This window comes from Gossypium raimondii, chromosome 4 (genome assembly GCF_025698545.1).
Source record: "Gossypium raimondii isolate GPD5lz chromosome 4, ASM2569854v1, whole genome shotgun sequence".
NCBI classification, from domain to species: Eukaryota; Viridiplantae; Streptophyta; class Magnoliopsida; order Malvales; family Malvaceae; genus Gossypium; species Gossypium raimondii.
In genome coordinates this window covers 47,510,592-47,536,367 of record NC_068568.1, presented here as the reverse complement: position 1 = coordinate 47,536,367, position 25,776 = coordinate 47,510,592, and the positions used below count along the sequence as shown (strand labels likewise).

Genomic DNA, 25,776 nt, shown 5'->3' with positions numbered 1-25,776 from the left:
TCATGTTCAAAGCCTAAAAGCCATTAAGTTGTAAAATGAACATATGTGTTTGAAACTAAGGTGAAATGGTATGATTCAATATAGCATATCATAGGTAAAGATAGGTGTTAGAATGATTTTCTTGGTATTTGGATTATGATATTGAAATGTTAACATAATTGATGAAATGATAATATGAGTTGATATGTAGTTGAAATGGTATGTTTGAACCTATTTGATATGTTTTAGGGAAGTTTTAAGTCATTTGGAAATGGTATGTAATGCATCCTTGAATGGTTATAGTTGAAGCATTGAAATTGGTACCAAATGGTTCTTTTTTTTTTCCAAAAATAGATTTCTCATCTCGACGATCATTTTTCCTCGTTGTAACGTCGGCCGATAGTATGTGACGTCGCGATGTCGAGTGGCTTGATGTTGTAACGTGACAAATTGTTTGGTGATGTCACGACATGGAAGAGATGATGTCACAACGTTGGCCTTGAAGTTTTAAAACTTTACAATTTGCTCATATTTTGTGTTCGAGTTGAAAAAAAACCTTTTTAAGCTTGATTAAGACTCAGATTTGATTGGTTAACATGAATTGAATGTGTTTGGAGTTAGATTGCATTTATAAATGATTGTTCAATGTCTGATTAATCGTAGTTGCTCTGACAACGAATGTAGTAACCTATAGCTCAGACCCAGCAATCGAGTCGGGCGATGGGTGTTACAGAATCAATTGTAAAAAATCCCTCGGATCAAGGATGTTGGATCCTAATACGCCACCAACATACTTTATATGCATAATATCCTAATACGCCATTCCTTAGGCGTAGCCCTAGCATTATCCCTCTTGGATCAGACTCATATCAATTCACCTATAACAAAATAGACACCCATATAAGTTTGTAAAAACTTAGTGAGGAAAACATCATTTAACTATGTCATTTCTGCACATCTCAACAGCTAACTTATTTAGATGATCATAGCGTTTTGAACTTCCAATTTAGTCACTGGTGAATACTCCCTTAATTTTTATTCTCATTTACACGTCAGATACCATACCTTGCTTAGAGCTCATTTTTTACCTATCAACATCTTCGATATGCCACTTACCTCTTTCAATTTGATCTTTCATAAGTCTTTACCCAATTCCTTTACAGAGGTCCATATGACTGAAACACTGTTACTCTTGTATATATAACTTTAAGCCATCGTTCCACAATCCATGTTTGATCACATGTACAGATAATAGGTACATTCCTTTTGATATTCAGTTAGAAAAACCCTTATTCGAAATGCGCTTATTTTATGTTTACCCACCACCTCTTCTATATCTCATCACTTCATTATTCATAGTTGAATCATGGTCTCGTAAAACACTTTATTGTAGTCCATAGAGACATTGTGCCTTGCTAGTATTTCTAATCACACTTACAAGCCATGTTGAACGCTCCAAAGCAATTTAATATAGAACCCGCCAAGAATCATTCCTTTATGTTACGCCATTGCGAGCCTTAGTAGGATACGTCACAAGGGTACTGCTTTCAAATTTCTCCATGTACTTCGTTCTTTCAAGTTTTCTCCACAAAGGCTTTCACGTCAAAATTGCCACACAGGCTATTGATTCCTTGTTCGCCACGAGGGCGGTTCTTAAGAGTGCGCCACAAAGGTTTTCCTTACGAAGTTTGCCACAAAGGCATTCTTTCATATTATGCCACAAAGACTTTCTTTCATATTACATCACAAAGGCTTTCTTTCATATTATGCCTCAAAGGCTTTTCTTTCATATTACGTCATAAAGGCTTTTTTCTTCATATTACACCACAAAGGCTTTTCTTTCCTAACGTGTTTATGATATGGATTTGCCTAAACTCATGTTACGTGAGGTTTGCCCATATCGTCCTAGGACACGTAGGGAACCCCATTGGGTAATAATCTTCCTTTAGTTCCTCTTTAGAGGATGGCATGTTCATGGGATATTCATATCAGAGATCATGTTTTTAATCCCGACAAATCCCTTTAGACACCACTGTGGTGAACAAATATAGACTTTCTTAACAAACTCTTCCTATATTGAAACTTATAGAAAAGTTACGGAAAATATTAAAAAAACTAAATTTTACAATAAACTTAGCTATATTACGACTCTTATAGAAAAAACTTGACTGAATGGAACATAACTTAACACAAATCAAACCAAACCCGTTTTATCTAAGCTTGTAACCTTAGGGGGTGAAATTGCAACATCTTTAACTCAATAAGAAATGAAGGCATAATGAGAGTTTTTGGCCCTCAAACTTTACAAAAGTCATTTTAGCCCTCCATTTGTTTTTTTTTTGTTTTTTTGTTAAATCACCTTTGAATAGATGGAAAAGTTAACCTTTGTTAACTTTGCTGACGTAGAATACACGTGGATTGTCACATCAAAATTTAATTAATTTTTTTAAAATTTAAAAATATTTTTATAAATGTTACGCTTTTTAAAAATAATTTTAATGATTTTTAAAAATTTTAAAAATTAATTAAATGTTGACATATCATCCACGTAACAGTTCACTTGTATGCCACACCAGCAAAGTTGAAAAAAAGTAAAATTTTCTTCCATTTTGAATGATTTGACAAAAAATACAAATTAAAAAATTAAAAAAAGTAAAAAAATTAAATGAAAAATTAAAATAATTTTTTTATAAAAATTAGAAAACAAATCATTATCACATAAATAAATGAAGGAGATCTACGATTCTAGGAATGTGGACCCGACCAATCGGTCCGAATGGCATAATTGAGATTCTTTAAAAAATCATTACTCATTTTAAATTTCCCAAAAAATAAATGAAAAATAGAATAAAACTAAATCACAACTGTAACTAAGATTTTTTTCTTGGTGTCATCTCCAAAGATCTTTTTTCTTCTCTTCTGATCATCACAATGAATTGTCTTCAGAATCTTCCGAGGTCTGATCAAAATCTATTCTTTTCAATTCTTTTTAATATCCAATCTTTATTTGTCTCAGAATCTAATCTAAAAAGCTTGCTAAAAGTTTGTTGTTTGGAATAGTTTCAGATCCTATGCCTTGCCATTTCAAGGTTTCAAGTGCAATCCAAGAAAACTACTTTCTTGTTCCCTTAATATGATGTTACATTTCCAGGTTTTACCTCTTTATCCCTGAATTTGTTGTATAGTTTTATCATTCCATATTATCGATATCCACTGGATTTATCTTTTCGTTCTTTGGTTGTTGAATTTTGTGATTTAATATAGGGCGGGATGAACTCGAGTAATGTACCGCGGAGTATGGTAGTTAAGGTAACTCAATTATCTGTGGATTTCGGATTCGTTTCCTGGGCTTTCGTTAGAATTTTAGTATTAGCATCAGGGATTTGTTTTGCGGTAGATTCTAATATTTCTTTTAGTTGTTTTGCTCTATTTGTTGTAGTTTTCTAAAGAGACAGTTCCTTAACTTTTCTTCTTGGATTAAGATATTATTTGTTTTTTGCGTTTTGATCCTTTACTCTTTAGTGTTTGTGGATGGATGGATGGTATTCTTCCATTGGAACAAGGTAAATATCATGTTTCACTTACAAGTCATTATTAGAAACTTTTTATGGTAGGAAATACGAAGTTTACGGAAAGATCGTTTTAAGTAAGAATAATTGATTAAGCTGCTGTATATGTTTGAGATTCTTTTCGTAATCATAATCATAAATGATAAAATGTCGATGCCAATGTTGTAACTTGAGACTGACCTGCATTAAATTTTAAACCAGGGGATGCAGTAATTTTTATTTGCATTTATCATATACCACGTTAAACCAAAATGATCTACACTCTTTCTAAAAACACGTATAGCATTGATAGTTGCACCGGAATGTACCAGGAAGTTCAATAACCTTTTGGTAGTTCATACATGATTGAATTATTGGTATTATGATGAAAAAGGTGTCTCTGCGTGCAGCTTAACATGCTGCTTGATTGTCTTTGAACCTTGATTCGTTGGCTAATTTATTTTTTGACAGGCAATTCCTGGTTCCACATCAAGTGAAAAAACGAGTAACTCTGACTCAGAGGGGAAAAAATCTGAGACATATAGTCATGATATGACAGAAGCTATGGGCGCTGGTAAGTTCACTTGTGTGTTGCTTTTGCTTTAAGTTTGAGGATGGCTTTTAGGTGCATTTTTCGTGTCCAGGGTCCAGACTCATGTCTTTTGATGTGAGATTCAAAAAATAAGCTAAAACCTTACTGTAATGTCTCATAATAGCAGGCAGATCTTCATATGAAGTCTCAACATGATAACTCAATATTCTGGTGTAGTGGTATTCTTGCTTTGGTGGTCACTCTATTATATAGTTTGGTTGCTTTCTTTGGTTAGTCATTTTTAATCATTTCTTCATGTGGTTTTCTGCAGTTTTGACTTATAGGCATGAATTGGGAATGAACTACAACTTTATCCGTCCAGACCTAATTGTAGGCTCATGTCTGCAGGTAATTCTCATTTCTAAGTGAATAATAGTAGAAGACTCCCCCTTAAATGGTCACCCAAATTAAAATTTTTCTTTCTCTTTAAATCGACAGACTCCTGAAGACGTTGACAAGTTACGTAAGATCGGAGTTAAAACGATATTTTGCTTGCAGCAAGACCCAGATTTGGAGTATCCTAGACACTATTGTCATTGAAGTTCTATCTAAATTTATGATTTGAAGAACAAAAGTAACTAATTTCTCTTACATATTTTCACATGCATGATTATTTGTTGGTAACATTTGAACATGTAATTGACAAGAAGGTTGAGGAAGTAAGTGCTGCATTTCCTTTACTAGAATTTCCAGATATTTTGGGGTTGATATTGGCGCCATTCAAGATTATGCCAAGAAATGTGGTGATATTGAACACATACGTGCTCAAATAAGGTCAGACATCAAAATTGACTGATACACTATACTAAGTTTTCACTGTGAACAACATCTGTAAAGTTATTTGTGAAACTAGTGATTAGTATTTTGTTGTCATCGCAATTTTTATGTATTGCTAATACCTTAACTAGTGATTTGGAGTCCTTTTTGTTGTTAATCTAGATGGGTTGATATTGGATGAAGCAGGGACTTCGATGCATTTGATTTACGGATGAGGCTTCCGGCTGTGGTTAGTATATTGCATAAGGCCGTAAATCGGAATGGAGGTGTAACATATATCCATTGTACCGCTGGACTTGGAAGAGCTCCTGCTGTTGCGGTATTGAACTTATTTTTATTTGTCTGAAATGTCTTTCCATCCAGATTTTATAGCTAAACCTTGATGAAATGAGCTGTGTTTTTGTTCCTCTAATTTATCTTAATACTGATCTGTACATTTTTGTTGTTACTCATTACAGTTGGCATATATGTTCTGGGTTCAAGGCTATAAACTTAGCGAAGCTCACAGAGAACTGCTGGTATCTTTGCCTCTGTTTCCGTGCTTTTATTTTCGGGTCAATTCAATTTTGGGTGCCTGGATTTGTTTCTACCATTTCAGGGTTGATGACTTTATCCTTGAATAAATATTCATAAGAATGATACTCCTCAATCAACTAGTACATTCAGTGATTACTGTGATTGTTTTTGCAATGCCAGCCATTTGGTTGAGAGTTCCTCGATTTAAGTGGCACCAATCTAGATTCTAGGATCTAAGTTTTGGTGTCTGAACAGCTTGCTTTACCGTTATAACAATAAGCACTCCCTTCATTTTTGTCCCTCCTTTCAAAGAAGCAGGCACCAATCTGATCCCTATCATAGAAGTAATTTCAGGTTAGAAGTTAGTTTATGTCAATTCTGGAAATAATTTTGGAAAACATTAAATTGGTGGGATAGTAACCTCTAGACTTATTCCGTTTTTCCCTCTCTCTTTTTCTTTGTTAAAGATTAAAGAGGGTTTTGCATTGTTATAGTGTGCAACTGTGTGCAGGTTATCTTATAACATCTCTGATATATTTTTTAATTTCTTCTCTTTCAGAGCAAACGCTCATGCTTCCCGAAATTGGAGGCCATCAAAAGTGCTACTGCTGATATTGTGAGTTGTTTTCCTTCTATTACGATAGGCATAATCATTCATGAACCCAAAAGTTTTTATTTTCTTTTTGGATGTTTGAATTTGTTTGTTTATTGTATGAAGAGTAGATCTTGTTATTTGCTACAAGTTTCATATAAATGCTGCTTGATTGTGCAGAAAACACTTTTAGTTTCCTTTTTATTTTGGTAGTGCTAATATATATTTAATATGTGAAGCATGCAAGCCCTTCTCCAGAATATTTGGTTAGAATTCTTGTCCTTGTTTGGCATTAATCCGTTTGCTTTCTTGTATGGTATAAGTCATTCATATTCTTGAAATTGAATATGGTTGCAAATGATTGGCTTCTATATAATATTTTTCTTGCCTTAGCTCTTCAATGGAGCCTTTTTTTGGTGACTACAGTTGAAATAAATATATCTAAGGATTATAAGGGTAATTGAATTCTTGATGATTTTATTTGTTTTGTTTGTCTGTACATGCTAAAGATAGTGACAAATAAAACTAATGAGGTAACTATCCATGGGACTTGCATTGCACTTTCTCGGTTTTTCTTTCCCCTTCCCTCCCTCTCTCTCCCCTTTAGCAGCATTGTTATTGATTAATATGAAGGTTAGAAATGTAGAAAAGCTATTTTATTATCTGCTTCATTGAGTTCATGAAATTGTAAAGCATTCTCTCTTTTGGTGTTCAATACAATATGTTTATTGCATCATTCTCTAAAGAATAAGCTCATGCAGTCATTGAAAAACATTTATTTATTATTTGGTGTGTAATATATATAATGTTAATTGCAGTAGTCACTGGAACACAAGCTTCATGATGTTGTTATTATTATATTTAAAATTTCCTACACAAGCATTATATATTGAATGAGAAGTTTTTACAAACTCATTTATCATATTTTCTCAATGTACAGCTCACCGATCTCAAGAAGGAGCTTGTCACTTTGTCATGGGAAGACAGAAAGTGCTCTACAGTGGAAGTTTCTGGACTTGATATAGGTTGGGGCCAGGTAATGATCTACTATTCATTATTAGCACATTTGAGCTACTCTAGTTCTTGAGAATTATAGAAGCCATGGACTTCGTTCAAGGATGCAAAAAATGCCAATCCTTCAAATACATAGAAAAACTTGGAAAAATCTGAACATAACCGTGTCGGTGACATATTCATATCCAACACTGCCACCCGAGGCCAAGTAACATAGCTGTGAAGATACTTGACTGTTGGAAACAAATATTTTTACTGTTCTTCTCAGTTGAATAATATTGACTCCAGGAAAACATATTCACCACTCTTTGCATATTCCAGCTGTTTTCTAGATAGATGTATCATATGCTGTTAGGGATAGTATTCTCTCTAAATCTAGACAGTTGTTCCTTTCAGTTATGATGAAGGATAGCATAACTACAAGATAGTTGCTATTTTATATGTTGAAAAAAGATAACCTTATTATATTTATAGAAAGTAAGATTTGGATGATTTTCTTTTCTAAAGGATACACATAGTTAGCTTCGTTTACAGTAGGCAAGATAAGTTGAATCAAGCACTCTTTTCTTACAGAGCAAGTGGATTATGTGGTATCCAAAGTGAGGCCTCTATTCCTCATGGTAGCTTTCAACCTAAATCTTGCATATCATATCCAACTGATTTTGTGCATATAGAGAGTTCTTGGTTTCCTCTATATTGGATTCAGAAGTGTGTTCTACATATGAGGCAGATTGTGGTTAATTCGTTTGCTTTTATTCCCTTTTCATGCAAAGTTGAAAAATAAGTTTTGAGAAGATTTCAATGGATTATTCATTCTTGTTAAGATGAAATACTAATTAATTCATTCACTTTCTGCTTTTTTATTATTCTACCTATATTGTCTTTTTTATCCAGAGAATGCCTTTGAAGTTTGACGAAGAGAATGGTTCATGGACTCTTCAGAGAGAACTTCCGGTAATCATATTTTGTTCGCTGGACTGTGTTTTATTTGTCTTTAATTTGTTCGATGCTGAAAAATATATTCAGTATCTTACATTTTCCCTGTTACAACTTATTGCTTTCTTGCCCTGTTTTCTTTTAATGTTTCTCTTATCCATGTTCATTCTGAGTATCCTATTGGGACGAAAATTTTGCCTAGTGACCACTCATGGTTTTAAGATTAAGATCCCTGTGCATTTATGTTTCAGTTATGCTAAGTCTCCCAATTTGCATGCATTTGTCTTCAGGACCAGAACTTCTATCCTAGTTCTTATTTAAGCTATTTAAATGCTTCATTCATTCATGCGTCTAACTTTCATAGAAAATATCATAGAATTCTTACTTTCACTTTAGTGTTAGGAACGAAACAATTGGTACAGGTCTAAATTATTGGTATAGTTTTTCTGAGCAATAATATATGTAGACTACATTACAAGATAATGGTTCGTTTTTTTGTTTCTTTCACAGGAAGGACGCTATGAGTACAAATATATAGTTGATGGTGAATGGACCTACAATGAGTTTGAACTGGTAACAACCCCTAACAAAGATGGCCATGTCAACAATTTTCTTCATGTAAGCTTCTACTTTCTAGTTTGGTTGTCAAGTGAGGAGCTCAATCTTGTATTATCAATTATGTATGTGCCATTTATGTTAATCAGACTTGGGAGTGAGTATTGGGTATGGGTATGGGCATGGGTATGGTATGGGTATGGGTATGAGTATGAGTACGAGTACGATTTTTTAAGTTTTCTTGGAGGTTACCAATTTGCCAGACAGGAATGTCAGACAAGGGTACTTTCAGAACAAGAATTAGGTGTAACATATATATCATGGATTTATTTACCCATGTGTTAGACATAATGTTAGACATGGGTACTTGGAGATAAATAAAGAGTCAGAGCCGCATAGAGTACAGTTAACTGCTCCAACATTGTGTAAATTAGTTCCAGAGGTACCTCCAATGGACCATTATTAGATAGTTTGAAAGAAGATTGTTCACGAAGCTGTATCAGTTGTGAATAAATTTGTGAGGTGGAAGTTAATATTTGTGATGGGTGCAGGTTGTGAACAGTGACCCAAACAGCGCAAATGGAGAAGCTCGGAAGAGGCTGACTAGTGACGATCCTGATCTTACCAAAGAAGAACGGATTAAGATTAGACGGTTTCTGGAGTCCTAAACTGAAAAATAGAATAGAAAAGCAAACATGTAAATTTTGTTTGAAATAAGCTTGTATCCTACTGTTATCTTGTAGAATTACTACGATAAATAAAGAGTGATGGCTTTAATAATTACCCACAAAATGCCACCTTCAAATATAAACACCCTTTATTTATTTAAATAATATTCAAGAATTACCATGATCTTTAGACTCATTATAAAAAAAAAAAAGAAAGGAAAATAGGCATAATAATAATTTATAGATAATTAGATTTTGACACAATCAGGTTCTGAGTGAAAAGAAATATGTTTTGTTGAAATAGTAAAAGAAATATTTTTAGTTGAATAGTAAGATTGCTTTTTAAGTTCAAGTTCTATTAATTGGATTTTTTAAATTTATTCTAATTTTAAATTAATTTTCTATAAAAAGATAAAAGTATTTTTATAATAATATTTCTTGCTTTTAATTTTTTTTTAATTCAGTTATGTTTGAGTGGTAAAAGTGAAGAGATGATTCAATTTAGTAAGTATAGAATCTTGCATAAAAAATTTCAAAATGAAAATTTTAAGGAAGTCATGTTGCCTAAGGATTTGGTCACAACATTAGAGGGTCAATGTCGCGACACTGAAGTTTTAAAGCACCCAAAGCACTCGACTGCAGAGGGTGTCACAAAGCCAAGGTTTGGGTGTCACGACACTGGTGCTTGATGAGGAAAAAAGTTGAAGGACATCTTTCAGTTTTACCTCTGATTATTACATTTTTGATTTTGGTGATTTTGCAATTTAGTCTTTTAGATTATAATTTAGTTTAAATCAATCTTTCTATTGTTTGTCATACTATGTCACTTAGCCATTAGCTATCCAAACTCCTTGTTTTTGTGCTTGGTTTTAGTTAATTCACCTTATCACACAATCTCCTTTGGGTTCGATCCTTGGAATACTTAATGTGTTCTGATATAACATTACAAATATTACAACTAACCTGTCACACTTGCAGTAAAAGTTACTTTTTAGTTATTGATATTTTGTGTGTATTCTCATATTGTTCGTATGGCTTGGTCAGTCACTTAATAATAACAATACGAGGTTTATTTGTTTATACATGCAAGCCAAATCAAAAGAGGCATGGCATTGATCACATCCCTACCCTCTAACATAAAAAGGTGAACTCTCATTGCCAAAAGATAGTAACACATTTTAAAATAACTACCTTTCTTGAAACGATTGAACTAGTGTTGGCAACCTCATGATCCAAAAAAGGTGCATGCAAGCATTGCTCTTAATAGGGCTCATTCCGATGAGGAAAATGTTAACCCTTGAACTTGGCCTCCACATATATTTACCTTCTTTTGTCAGGATCAAAGGAGGCATTCCCTACGTTATTTGAGGTACTTAGGTGTCCAACTCTTTTTTGACGAGAAAAGTAAAACATCTCACGATTCTTACAACTCCTTATTGTCAAAAATTCAATCAAATTCTTCTAAGCTAGCAAAAAGAGTGGCTAAACCTCTAAGTAGAAGAAGAAAAAAAAAGAAACATGCCAAAAAGGACCAAGCATGGCTTGCCAATCAGTGGAGGAGAAAAGGCTGAGTCGCACCCTCAACAGACCAACCATGACAGCCACCTGGCGAAGCCCAGTGCAATTACACCACTTGTCATCAAGCACCACCACCGACGGATCTCCAACGTCAAAGCTGGCGTTCCAACACAAAAAGCAAGGGCTTTGAAAATGATAGGGCGAATAAAGAAAAGAAAACAGAGAAAAACAACATCTAAAGGCTTTTGGCATTGCCACCCATTACCAACCAAGAGCTACAACAAAACTCTCATCGACCACCGACATCGGAACATCACACGGGACCCTCCTCAACAAGGTTCTGCTCGGGAGAAGAGAAAAGAGCCATGAGAGCTCAAACAAGGCCCCTAAAAGGGGTTATTAAACCAAGAGGATGGCATAAAAAATAGAGCAGAAACAAGGAGAAGGACGACCAACCACTGACGGCAGGTGGTTGGCCGTCAAGGACGAGAAAAAAGAAAGAAAAGGCTGAAGTTGTGCTTAGGTTTTGATCTTTTATAGTTCTTCATTCAACTAGTATAATAATAAATAATATGTAATTTACTACTATTATATATAAATATTACAATATATATTATAATAATAGATATAGTTTTACATGATATTATAATGTTCAATCATTGATGCATATATATAAACTATTAATATATTGTATGATATGATATAGCATTATATAATATAATAGGAGGACTAACTTTCAAATATAGGGAACAGTATAGGGCCTAGAGCATATTTCAACAATTATAATAATAAACAATAATATATGATAATAATTAATAAATTACGCACTATAATGTAGTCATAAACCAACTAAAAATTCGACAAAGACAAGTGCACCTATTAATTAAAAGTATAGCTACGGTGAGTACAGACATCGTTCCCACGAGGACTAAATTTCTATTATTTAACTAAAAAATTAGAGTGATGGATTAAAACTAAAATTAACTAAAAAACACAACAAAGAACAAATTAAGAAAATAGTCAATTAACAACCAAGAAGCGAGACAATATCCAAGAAAAAACCCACGTAGACTTCATCTATCATTATCAATCTAAATTGTTGACACCATTTTTTTGTGAAAACAGGGTCGACTTGGATTTTGAAAATAAAAACAAAAACGGGAGTCGTCACCAATCCTTTTTGATGAGGTGTGATCAGATCACCTCGAAAAGTGGTTGTTTTTAATTAACGATTTAATTTTATTAAAAAAACGATTTTGGTCCACGAAATTCAGAAAAACAGGTTCGGGAGTCGGTTACGTACGAGGAAGGATTAACACCCTCGTAACGCCCAAAATTGGTATCTAGTTGATTAATTAATGTCTTAGTGTCGAATATTGAAAAGTTTAAAGAGATTTAAAATACTATCTTTTATTGAAATGTTGAAAATTTTCGAGAAAATGGCATATTTCACGTTAATCAAGAAAGAGAATTATATCCAGTAAGTTAGAACGCAATGTCTTGAATTCCCGAGATCGTTTAAAACTTGAGTTTGAAAAGATTCGTGTATTTGGATTCATCGAGAAAATCGAAACCCCGTAAGTTAGGGCACGACCTTTTTGAATCTCAAAATACGAAATTTTGCTTATTTTAAAGTCGTGATTTATACCTTAAATAAAGTAATAAAACACAATGTCAATATGGGTAGCAAGACAATAATAAATACAACGATGTAAACATAACGTGAGCAACCACAACAAAATGATAAATAAATAAATAAATAAAATATGACAAAATAATTATACATGAAATAATAAACAACTAGGGCTAAAATATTTCATAAAAATAATGATGAACACATAAATAAATAAATATAAGATAAAACAATAATAACAATACGAAAATAAATAAAATTATAAAAAGAAAAATCTATGTATGTATATTTATATATAACAAAGTTTAAAATGAAAGAAAAGATATAAATAAGTAAATAATAATAGTAATATTAATAGTAGTAAAATAAATAAATGATAATAACAATAATAATAATAATAATAATAATAATAATAATAATAATAATAAAAAAATAAAAATAACAACATTAGTAATAATTCTAATGATACTACTAATAATAATAGTAAGGGTAATAATAATAATATTGATAATACTACTAATAATAATAATCGTAATAATAAACTAATTAGCTTAATAATAATAAAAATAACAATAATAGGACTAAATTGAAAATAAAACAAAATCTCATGGGAGAAATCAGAAGTAAAATAAGACAAAGGATCACATTGTGACACGCACAAAACATGGAGGGATCGAAAGGAAATTTTCCCTTTCCCCCAAAACAACGTAGTTCCAGTGTGGACTAAACTGAAACCGAAAATAAACTAAAGGGGAAAATTTTAAAATAAGAAAAAAAATGATTGCGAAATCATTAAAAAGCGGAGGGGCTAATAGCGCAATTTGCCCCTCCGCATAGAAAACACACGGATCCCACTGGAGGGTGTCAGGTTGGGTCGGACGGCCTTAAAACGACGCCGTTTTGATGTTTTAAAGGGCTGAGCAAAATGGCGCCATTTTGCTCCCCTATTTAAACCAAAAATTTTCTTTAAAAAAATCCCATTTTCTTTCTTCTTGCCAAAAATAAAAAATAAAAAACACTCTCAATTCCCCTCCCCCTCTCTGAGCACCAGCCCAGAATCTAGCCAACGGTCGTCGCGTCGGCCGCCGGTCGTCGGTGCCACCGTGCACAGCGGCGGAGAGTCCAAAAAATCTTTTTTTTCTCCGATGCAGATCCTCGGCCTCCAAACACTCCGACGACAGCTAAAAAGGTAAAAAGCCTATCCTTTTATTATTTTTATAATGCTTCGAAATAAAAAAAAAAGAGAGAAAAAAGGAAAAAAAATCACCTTTTAAAAAAAAATTGATTTCTGTTTTTTCATTTCTCCTTGTTTTTTGTTATTGTTTTTTTCTAAAATCCCCCCAGACTATTACATTTGCTTCGGCTTTTATAGCCTATTTTTGCTATTATGCTGCTCTTTCTTTATTGTTTGCAGGTACTCGAGGGCGGTGGGTGATGTGACGATGGCGATGGGTGGGCGTTGGTGGCAAGTGGGGTGCGCCACTTGTGCTGATGCGATGGAGGCGCCGCTGGCAAGTCCAGAGTCAGAAGACCCTAGGTGCGACGCACTTAGGGTTAGGTTTAGTTGTTTGTTTCTGCTGATGGTGGGCTTATTGGGCTGAATCGGGTTAGGTCTAGGTGGGTTGGTATTTGGGCTTGTAATGGGTTTGGGTAGTATTGGACTTTGTTGTAATGGACTTTTTGGGTTGGTTATTGGGTCTGATGGTATTTTGGTCTCTGTTTGTTGGGCCCGGGCTAAATTGGGCTCGTACATAAATTATGCAATTTCTTCACTTAGTATCTTGATCCGTAGGAATCTCTATATTATGCTAATATCTCTCTTCAAGACTAAGAACAATTGACTCTAGGTTGATTAATTGAAATTTCTTTCTAATTAAAACCCTTATTATCGCTATCGCATTAACTCGATCTATGAATTCCCCTATTAGATTTGACTCTAATCCGATAGATTTATGTTGTTCTATTTCTAGGATTGCATGCAACTCCACTCCATTACGCTAGATCTACTTTTAAATATGGTTTATTCCTTCTCTAATTTAAGCACATCAAATAAGGATTAATAGCCTAGAAAGATTAAACCAAGAATTAAGCACACTAATTGACAAAAAGATCCAAGTATTTATTGTGTAAAAATAAACATCAAATAACAGAATCCATCTTAAGGTTCATCTCTTTAGGTATTTGGAAAATTAGTTCATGATAGCAAATAAAAACGTACCAAAGATAGTATAACCACAAGAAATAAAGAAACTCATAATAAACTTCAAAGAAATCAATAGGAGATCTTCAATCTTAACGGAAATATGCTTTAGAGTTAGCTTCAATGGTATTTTCCGAATTGTTTTCTTAAATATTCTACGATGGCTCTCCCCTATCTTCTTATCTTTGTCATATATAGGTCTTAGAATGCTCGAAAAACCTAAAAAACGCACTTTCCTGTAGGTTTGGAGTGCGATTTGCGATTTTCACACTGTTTGGCACATGGTCGTTTGGCAGCCCGTGTGGAATGGTCCAGCCAGTGTGGCTTCTGAAACTTGCTCCGATTTTTCGATTGTCGCTCTTTTTTCACACTTTTTGCTCCAAAATGCTCTCCTAAGTATAGAAACATGGATTTAAAGGATTAGAAGTATAAAATTCACCATTTTAAATCGAATAATCATCTAAAAATACATTAAGAATGAGGCTAAAATATGTTACTTTTGGCATTTATCATACTACTCTATTATTATAGTATGTGATATAGTATTATATAATGAAATAATATATTTTATAAGTATTAATATAGATGATATTATAGATTATAATAAAAGATATAACATCAATAGTTATGTGTAATTTAGTATATTAAAATACATGTTTATAATTATAAGTAACAATACATAAATTATTATTAAAATCTTAATATCTTAATAAAATATTATTTTTATGAAATTAGATTTCAAATTGGGCTTTAACTTTTACAAATTGTAATTGGATATTGAGTTTAATTTCTTTTTATTTTGGAGTTGAGATTTGATTATAATTAGTTTATTTTGAGTTTGGGTAATAAAGAGCATATTATTTAGGTTTGAACTTAGTATGATATATTTGAATAAATATTTTAGGATACTGAGCATCATATTTATAAATTTAATAAGAAAAATAAAAATTATTTGATTGTCAATATAATATAATAATGAACAATAAAAGATATTTTCGTTAGTTTATATAATATCATAGAATAATAAATTTTACATACAATAAACACTTTAATTATTTTATATAAAATAACTTTATTAAATATATATAATTTATGCCTTTTATAAGGTAAATTTGAATTGTGTTGTCATCAAATAAAAGTAAAATAAATTATTACATTTGAAATTAATATATTTATAACTTATAAAATTCAAAATTATTTAAATCTGTCAGAGACCACCCGACTCGATCTGAGCCCGAAAAAATCCGAGTGTGAAAGGGCTCAATCCAACCATCATATTTTATATTTCCTTTATATAAATCATGCATGTCAAATTTTACATAAAATTGTTATTTTTTAACTATTTGTTTATGTAAAAACTTTCAACTGTTCAATCTTATTAATATATATAGTATTTTAGATCGATATAATAGAGATATTAAATTAGTTTAAAAATTTACATGCATGGCAAGTAGATCGTTAGAATATTAATCCTACAAAGAGATATGAAATTGTATAAATTTACTTTAATTATACACCAATATAAGTAGATCCTCCTCTACATATTCAATTGTCTTAATTCTAAATTCGAGTATTTTAATGTAAATATTAAAACCAATTCGGTCTAGTGTTTTTTTAGGCTTAATATAACATTTGGTACCTATACTTGACACTTTTTTTTAATTTGGTACCTAAACTTTTTTGGTCCAATTTGGTACTTGAATTTTCCAAATTAACATTTTAAAATTACTCTAATATACTAACAATGTTATTTTAATGAGGTAGCAAAAATAATCAACGATGACCGTCATGTGATAGATGATATGTTTATATTTTATACGTTCAATTACTTTTAGTTTTATTTATTTATTTATTTATTGAAAATAATTAATTTACTTTAATTTGGATTTTAAAACTCTTTTTTCTTATTTAATATTAATTAGTTAAGCATAGTTAAATACTTTTTTTAACATGAATTTCCTCTAGTACTAACAAATTTTTGTAGCATTACAATTTTTTTAACACTGTTAGTGTTTTGTGTAATTTGTATAATATTTAATAAATTTACGTACCAAATTGAATCTAAAAAAGCTTAGGTACCAAATTAGGAAAAAATTTGCCATGTCTAGGTATCAAATTAGGCCCAAAAAAGTTTAGGTACCAAATTAGGAAAAATGTCAAGTTCAAGTACCAAATTGGGCTAAAAAACTTAGGTACCAAATTAAAAAACTACCAAATTTAAGTACCAAATGTTATATTAACTTTTTTTTATTTTGTTGGTCATATTTTCTAATATTTGACGTCATTCATGTATGTTTAAAAAGAAGGTATAAACATGGGAACCGTAAATTCCTTTTAAATAATGGCCCAAAAGTATTCCTTCTTAAATTAAAAGAAAGAAAAGAACATATGCCAATCGAAATAAAATCCCTATAGTACAGCTAGGAACACCACACCTTCATATGGATTTCTCAATAATATTCTTGTAAAACAAACAATTAAAATGAAAAATATATAGTTTAAGTATGATAGTAACATAATTTATGTTTACAAGCTGAAAATATGGGTTTGTTTATCTTTATGAATGTCTAATTGTCCAACCTTTTCTTTTTAATTTTGAAAATTATTTATAATATTTTAATTTAATATTTAACATTTTTTATGTTTTTCATTTATTGAAATTTTAGATATAGGAACTTAACATTTTTAATGTTTGCATTATAATATAAATATATTATTATATATTATAAATTACATAATATAACATTGGATCTTGAATATTTGACCCCAAACCTAACCCGTATTTTAAACGAACTTAATTTTTTGTCCAAACTCATTTTTAGCCTAATATTATTTGGTATTTACTAGTCACACGGATTCACTTATTTTAAAATTAAGCAGGATTAGATTTTACAAAGCTCAAACTCGAATTTTATTTAAAAGTATTTATTTATTTCTTTATTACTCGATTCAAGATAAATTGTCGATAAGAATTAATGTGATACAATATTATAAAGAGAGACAATAAAAATAAAAAGGCAGGGAAAGGTTAAAAATTCTTAAACAAGGTTGACACAAGGAATAAAGTGGAAGGTTAAGAAGGTAAGATTTGGAATGTTGTTGTCTGGTTTTATCAAGAAAAGTTGTTCATCCATTGACTTTAATATTATTAGGGTTTTACTTTTTTCACTGAATTCTAGGTAAAAATGATTGTTCACTACAGTTTACGAAGTAAAACCCTAATCCAATTAAAAAATGGATTTGTGGTTCAGCAGCTTTAAATGTGGTTGATGAAGGAATATGACCCAATGGTCTACCTTTTCCAAAAAGTTGGTGTCACATATAGAGGACATGAACCATGCAGAAATTGAAGAGACAGCCTTCACGTGGAAAGAGAAGATTAACGAGTTTGGTAAAACCTAATCCAACCAAAATTTTGATTAAAATAGTGAAGAAGATAAAGCGTCTTCAAGGCTCTAACATGGAAGAATCCAATGCCAATGTCAACATGAAAACACATGCCATTTTTTTATAACTGGATTTCCACAATCATTGAACCATATGAGATCATCAGCTTTATTTTATTTTTATTTCTGAATGATCCGATCTAAGTAACATTTGTTAGATTGGTTTAAAACTTAAGTTTGACAAATCGTGTGATCTTAGGCAATTTTTTAGTTTTAAATCTGTTTAAGTCAGTCTAACATTTAAAAAGTGGGAATTTTCTTAAAAATTCTTTAAGGCATTGAAAAATATAGTGGAAGCAAACTCGAAACAAAATTGCAATGAGAAATTTGAAAAAACCACAAGAAAGCAATACATATCAAGTATTTGAGTAGACTCTCAAATATATTCTTTAACTATCAATGACGTTCTATGGGATGAGTACAAATAATGGGTAACACTTTTATTTATAGTTAAGCTCCCCTAAATCCAACGGTACAATTTAAACTCTATACATTTTTATCCATTAGGATTTACATTAATTACCCTGGTAACTTTAATTCTGGAGGGTTTCACTGAACCACCAAAGTTTCAAGTAAATAGACTTCTTCATAGATTCCACTATCGAACCAGTTCAAGTGAGTCAAATGAGTCTCATTTAATAAATTAACCTCTACAAAACATTCTGTATGCAATAATTACAAACTTTAATCCGCGGCCCGTGACACTAACAGTTTCACCATCTTCTTTTAGTTAAAAAAATATAACTTTATTTTTGTTAGGTAATTAATATATTTAAGTAGGACATCTTAAATTTATGATATCCAATGAAGGTTGGTTTAACATTGTTTCGTACAATTACTCTTAGGAAAAAGTTGAATATATTTAATAATGTGTTTCACTACTGAAAAAAAATTTTATTTTATAATAATGTATATTTATAATTAAATTTAAATAAAATAGATTTTTACTAAAAATATAAATTCATAGTCGATTCCAATAATTTTTTTAATTCTGTATCCATGTTAAATCTAATACAAGCTAAACCAATCGAATTGATCAAGTAGGTCGAGTGTCTAATTATACTTAAGATTAATTATAATATATATAATCTATTTTACTAATATTATTTAGATTATTATTTAATTATAATATATATGACAGGGATTATTTAAAATTGAAACCTTGGAGGTAAAAGTATTAGGAAGGTCCTTGTAGTAGTAGGAGTAAAATTACATTTTGTTCCCTCTACTTAAAAATTGTGCAAATTAGTCTTTATACTTTAAATTAGAGAGAAACTAGTCATTGTATATCAATATGATGTACACATGGTACACCACGTGTTATTGTTTGATTATCTTGTCAAGCACACCCGTTTTTAACCGTACAAATAAATAAATTTTTTAACAGAAATGGCTCATTTGTGCTTTGATCTAATGTACAGGGGCTAATTTTCTCATTTTTGAGTAGAGGGGATAAAATGCAATTTGACTCCTAATATAGAAATCTTGTTCTAGAATTATAATAAAATATATCATAACCCAACCCGAAATCCAACCCGCTCTGGTGAACCTATTTGGGTGGTCTACTCTCCAGACGATCCACCTCTTATCTCCTTCTCCAGTGCCGTTGATACTATGTATCAATGGTGCGGTGAGCGTGGATCAAATTCGCCAAAAGAGTTCGTCGTTCTCTGTGATGTTGAGGTTCTTGTCATCATCTTCTCCAATACTGGCAAGCTATTTGGTTTTCCAGCTCTGGTTCAAAAGCAATAGTGGAGAAGCTGCAGTACCCAATGGCGACGGTGGATATCAAGAGGAAGCGAGCGGCATCGATAGAAGAGACATGCACTGCTAAGAGCCGCGCCAAGCAAGGGGAATGGCTCTAACAACACTATATCCAACACATACTTCTGCCTCTTTAGTGCTTCATAGCTATTTATGGATACATTTGTGATTTTGGCTCCACCTTCATTCCAGCTTGCTCCAGTTACCGTCTCAATTGTTGCATTAGTCGTTTCCTATCATCTGTGTTATGGGGTTCGCCATTTATTGGCGGATTTTTCGGGAAAGCTAAGGTGAAGAACGATGAGGAAGAAAGGATGTGATTCAGCTTCAAATCGACTGATTTGCTGGCTTGAAAATATAGTCACCCTTTAGGAAATAAAAAGAGAAGGTATTATGCCCACACCAACTGTTTCTACTGTGCTCATGAACTACTCGATGATATGCCAGAAAAAGGACGCCTAAGGGTGAGCCTCTAGTCTTTTCCTTTGGTTTGTAGCACCAAAAATCAAACTTATTTTTATATAACAATTAAAATATATTTAAACTATTTTATAATTTTACATTAATTTTCAATTTATTTTATATATTTTGCAATTCAATATTTTATTTAACAAAATAAAGTATTAAATTATTAAATGTGTATGATATATACAATTTCTTAGATCAAACATAGATAAAAAGTATTTATGGATTCAATCGTTACTAATTAAGTTAAAATATGTTTCAAGTTGTTGTATTTTTATAAATTTAGAATTTAGTTCTTATACTTTTTAGATTTCAAAATTCAGATTTAATTGTTAACGTCACATTAAATTTATTTTGTCAATTTCACCGATGTGACATTTTAAAATTTTGAAAAAATACTCACTTGGTAGTCATATAACAAAAAATAATACTTCAATGAACTTGAATTTAACAAAAAAAATTAACGGTGTTAATAATTAAACTTGTATTTTAAATCTAAAAGTAGAGGATTAAATTATTTGAAATAAAAGTAGTAGGATTAAATTTCAAATATAAGAGTATAGGGACTTAGATTTTAACCTACTCATTAAATTTAATTTATATATTTATAGGGTTTTTATAAAAAATTAATTTATTTTTAAATATTTAAATATTTTTTATTTTAAACTTATCAAATATGGTAAAAAATATTTATTTTGCAAATATTTTAAGGAAAATAGGATTTTTTAATGGGTAATCTTATCACATTTTATTTTATTTTACCTTTTTAACTAATAACAAAATTTTAAAATTTATTAATTAACTTAAAATATGAATAACCCATATGGTAAATAATTAGGTTGTTCACGTCAATTGGCAACTATATATATTTTCAGATTTGGTGTCATGAGTTAATGGAACATTAATTTAATTGAAAACCGACTAAAAGCACCACCTCTCATAAAGTAACAAATCTAAATCTAAATATATGTATATGTGTATATTTAAAGGATTTTTTTATCTTTTATATTTTTTGACATCATCTTTCTATATTTTATATAAAGTTGATAAAAATCAACACATGATAAAATTCGAATTCACATGACAAAAAGAAAAATAGGGGAAGGCCAAAAAGATTAGAGCTAAATATAATCACGGGAGTTGGGTGAGATGGTAATGGTTTCTCTTATCTTAATCAGTGGTGAGGGTTCAATTCTCGCTCTGGGTATGGAATAGCTTTAAAATTCGTGACCAACATTTATTCCTTAAGCTTACTAGATACGGAGGATCAATTACTAGATTTGTTCCGATAAATACTTGGAGAATTCAAAAAAAAAAACTAAATATTATACCAAATATTATAGATATAATCATAATTCATAGGATCTTGGATGAGTATGGAAGACGGAATGCTCACAACCTTTTGTCTGTAACGTAAGTTTCACGTTCCGCGTGTTACAAATTAATTCCGCCATCAACTACTATACACCAAACAGTTCATCTGGTATTAATCACAGTTTTTTTGTTTTTTTATTTTTTTATATGAGTGTAATATCATAATTTTTATTTTTATTTTTTAATATAATGTTTAAAATTATTCATAGCCCCTTTTCAACCTTTAAATAAGAAGATAATGCGCTTCAACGTACTCGAATCCATATTTTTTGCACTAACAATAATATCGATATTAACTAAGCTAAAACTCAACTAGCATTAACAGTTAAAATTAGCGAAAATAGTTGAAAAAGAAGTTACTGGAAATAATGTATTATTATTTCGAAAGCATAACCCTAAATAATAATTTAATTATTGTTCTCTCAAAACGAATTTTGTTTTAAAATAATGATTTAATTATTATTTCGCCAATGGCTTTAGACATTACTCGGAAGTTTGCTTTTAGACATTGCTAATATTTATTATCTATGTGAATGTTTATTAATATATTTATTTTTAATATATAATTTTATATATTTTTAAAAAAGATTGAACTCAAAAAGTGTAGGTTAACTAAAAATTATATTAACATAGCCAATTGAGTCTTAACTTGATTGACATGAATATTATTGTCAATGCAGGAGGATGTGGGTTCGAGTGCGCTGAAGCGTATTATCCTCCTATTTATGGGTTGGGAGGAAAATGTCAGAGCAAGACAACACAATACACTATATAGCGACAATTGACCTGTAATGATGATCATTGCCTACCCTTCGTACTGTTGGTTGCGTGGCATTACAAGACAAGGGGTGATCCCTCTAGAGCATGAGGGACTAAGGATCTCCCCTTCTTGCCCAAAAAACCCTTAAGGATGTGCTTGGTTGAGTGAAAAAGTTGATGGATGGGAAGGAGGGAATTAAAAAGTGGAAAGAAAATAAAATTTGATTGTAGTTGGTAAGAAAGAAAAGTTAAAGAAAGAAAATACGAGAGATGATCATTTTCCATCTAAATGCATAAAAATCAATCCTTCCAAATTGAAATAATGATCAGAATAAAGAAAATGAGAGAGATGTGTATGTTAGTTCAAAATTTTGTATTTTTCAAATGTTTTATTTTATTTTCCTTTCATTTTTCAGATCTACCAAGCCATGGATGGAAGAAAAATAATTTTCTTTCTATTTTTTCATCTTTCCTACCAAGCACACCTATGAAAAGAAAATTTATATCTTCCATCTTTCTATTTTTTTCTATCCTTTCAATTTTCCATCTTTCTAATTAATTTTTTTCCGCTCTACCAAGCAAAAGCTGAGTGTCACCAAGCTTTCTCATTCTTTCTTCTCTCCTCTCCTTTAACACCTAAACTCGTACCTCCACCACCTTCTCTTCCATGTTGAGTACTCATATCGACATATTTATTATCAAATTATTTCCTTTAACAAAAGTGTTATAGTAAAATTTACTTAATTACATAAGTTCCAAATTATTCTAAGAAAAGTAAAGAAATAAAATAAATATTACTTAGAAAAATAAAAGATTCTTAACTCAAACAATTAAACCTAATGATAAACCTACAATGTGAGTGAAAAAAATATGTACCAAATTTATAAAAATTAATATAAAAATTAAATGTAGGTTTGGTTGAAATAGTGCACATCATAATGTCTTTGATTCAAATTTTATGAACATATTGTTTTAAATTTATCAAAATATAAAAATACAAAAATACCCTCAAAATAATATATGTTATTTTGTAAAAGGAAATAGCTTTAGGTAATTCTACAATTGAGTTAGGACCGGTTGATGAGTGACACTAACTTAGTCAAACCCTTAATATATATACATATGTATAGACTATAGATAAAGTAGAATATATTATTTTTATTACTGTACAATCATAGACGGTTAGAAAATTTGAATTGTAGGTTAATTTTTAAAAATTAAAACGACTATAAATGTCATATAAACAAATGCATAATATTAGTCCATAATAAAAATAATACAAATATGCTCTTCTTATGTTGTCTCTATTATTTGGATGATAATCTATAATCGTAGTTCTTATCTTGAATTGGTTGGAAGGTTTTCAAGGCTAAACTCAACTTGACCTTTTTTTTTCTTTTACTGTTTTTTCAATTGGTATTTCTTAAAATAATTTTCATTCCGTTAAATAATTTTAACAAATAAATCTAAACCTTAAGCACATAAAGGTTTTCATAAAGCCAACATACAACTACTAATTTTATTTCACAAGAATAAAAATCACTTTTGGTATTATGAGAATGCAGTATGTCAAACACTAGATAACCAAAATACAAGATTCACAATAATCGCACAAGCAACAACAACAATTTCTAAATAAAATGCTAAATTTTAATCAAAGTTCAAGAAATTCAAGACAATTAAGACATCAATTCTAATTTTTTCAAGGATTTATAATCAACCTTTAAAAATTATTATCCAATCAAGATGTTAGAATTTTGTATAAAATCAATATCCCCAAAATTAATCAATAAAAACTGAATCTTGCATAAAAATCTTAATCTATCACATGAAAAGTCACAATCTAAATCCCATTATGTACAAATATTTTTCTAAATGGTTTCAAAATAATATTTATTATTTATTAAAATAAAATATTCTTGATTAATTCGTCACTAAATTGATAACTCGACGAAAGGTAACATCAACCTTCAATAGATAATTATTACAAGCAAAGCATATTATCACATGTTTTCACATTTACTGATTTGATTCATATAAGACATATAAATAATCATAAAAATTTAGATCTCAGCTGATTGAGGGTGGGTTTGGATGGGCGATTGGGTGCGGTGCGGTGCGTTTAACTTACTTTTTGTTTCACGTTACAGTATCGCTACAATATCTAATCTCACTGCCACCGCTGTTTTTACACTAACCGTAGGTAAATGCACCGCCCATCCAAACTCACCTTGAGTCTAACATGGACATTATTGTTAATGTAGGAGGACATGAATTCAGGTGTATTGAAATGTGTTATCATTTTATTTATGAGTTTGAAAGAGATTGAATAATTTTTTGCATTGTGTATGGAAGAGTAGAATGTTAATTAAAAAAAAAAAACCAGATTGTATAAAAAGGCAAAGCAAAATCTTGGTGCCCCCAACAAAACAGGTAAAAGAAAAAATAAAGTAAGAAGACTGAAAAAGCAACCCACCCAAACCCCAACTCATCAATCTAGCTTATACAGAAAGTTTTCACACACTAAAGATTATACCAAATTCATTAAATAATTCCATCAACTCTCCTCACATGAACAATATAAAAGGATTCCTAACACCTCCATCTTCTTACCTCCCTTCACACGTCTTCTTCTCTCCCTTCATTGTTTGAACCAGGCTATAACCTCCATTTTTTTTTATAAAGGAAGATATGTCTACAGATCTTTTAAGATTACCCAAACTGAAGATTCAATCACCCACTGAAGATCAAACCCTATGTAAAACTCCCTGCTCCAAAGAAAACAAGATCCCAGCAGTTGTGTCATGTCCGCCAGCACCCAAGAAACCTAAGACCAGACCCCTTTCATGCAAACGGAAGCTGTCTCCACAATTCCAATTCCTCGAAATGGTTAACAGGGATGAAGTGGATGCGTTTTTCAAAGCTGCTTTTGATGATTCTCACTCTAAAAGGAGGTGCCCTTGTATATGAAACAACCTTATCATTTATTTATTTATTTATTTTCCTCGTCTGTTTGTAATGAATTGAAATTACATGCAAATTCTACCACTAGGATTCAAACCAAGTCTGTAAATTGTTCAGACGTTTGGATCCCATGTTCATTTTATATGATCCGGTTTTCAATGTAATTTTATCAGATCATACATATATACATATACTGTTTCTCATTTTCCTGCTTTTACTTATAGCCAGTGAATGGGTTGCAATGAATAGCATTGAAAATTTGTTCTTGGGGATGGGTGGTAGTTTAAGTTTGAAAAAGAAGAAGAAGAAGAAGAAGAGAAGAGATTAGTTTGAACTTTGAAGTTTCTAATCAATATTATTTTATTACTTTGTTGATTCAAACTTAAAATGGTTAGGTTTTGTTTTTCTTGATTATTAATATTATTTATTATTTAATTTTGGTTTGACATGTGGGAAACTTTGTGAGTGATTGACGT

General features: G+C 30.9%; 1 protein-coding gene and 1 long non-coding RNA gene across 4 annotated transcripts; one reads left to right on the top strand and one right to left on the bottom strand.

Annotated features, from left to right (window-relative positions):
• The first annotated feature begins 2,811 nt into the window (after window positions 1–2,811).
• Window positions 2,812–9,301, top strand: LOC105780425 (phosphoglucan phosphatase DSP4, amyloplastic). 3 transcript variants are annotated; one of them, XM_012604745.2, is made up of 14 exons: window positions 2,812–2,936; window positions 3,046–3,130; window positions 3,244–3,288; window positions 3,999–4,101; window positions 4,391–4,467; window positions 4,558–4,634; window positions 4,813–4,893; window positions 5,083–5,215; window positions 5,355–5,414; window positions 5,972–6,028; window positions 6,945–7,040; window positions 7,913–7,972; window positions 8,465–8,572; window positions 9,061–9,301. In XM_012604745.2, exons 1-14 carry the CDS (start codon window positions 2,911–2,913, stop codon window positions 9,175–9,177), a joined length of 1,125 nt encoding a protein of 374 aa, XP_012460199.1. In that variant the 5' UTR covers window positions 2,812–2,910; the 3' UTR covers window positions 9,178–9,301. The 3 variants fall into 3 exon arrangements, with proteins under 3 accessions (XP_012460199.1, XP_012460197.1, XP_012460203.1); XM_012604743.2 differs by having other exon boundaries at window positions 3,040–3,130; XM_012604749.2 differs by lacking the exon at window positions 2,812–2,936 and adding an exon at window positions 3,502–3,542 and having other exon boundaries at window positions 3,040–3,130.
• Window positions 9,302–10,229: 928 nt separating this feature from the next.
• Window positions 10,230–11,179, bottom strand: LOC128040368 (uncharacterized). Its single transcript, XR_008194992.1, has 2 exons — window positions 10,965–11,179; window positions 10,230–10,852 (listed from the first exon to the last, which is right to left on the bottom strand). It is a non-coding gene; the product is annotated as an uncharacterized LOC128040368 (long non-coding RNA).
• Between the last annotated feature and the right edge of the window lie 14,597 nt (window positions 11,180–25,776).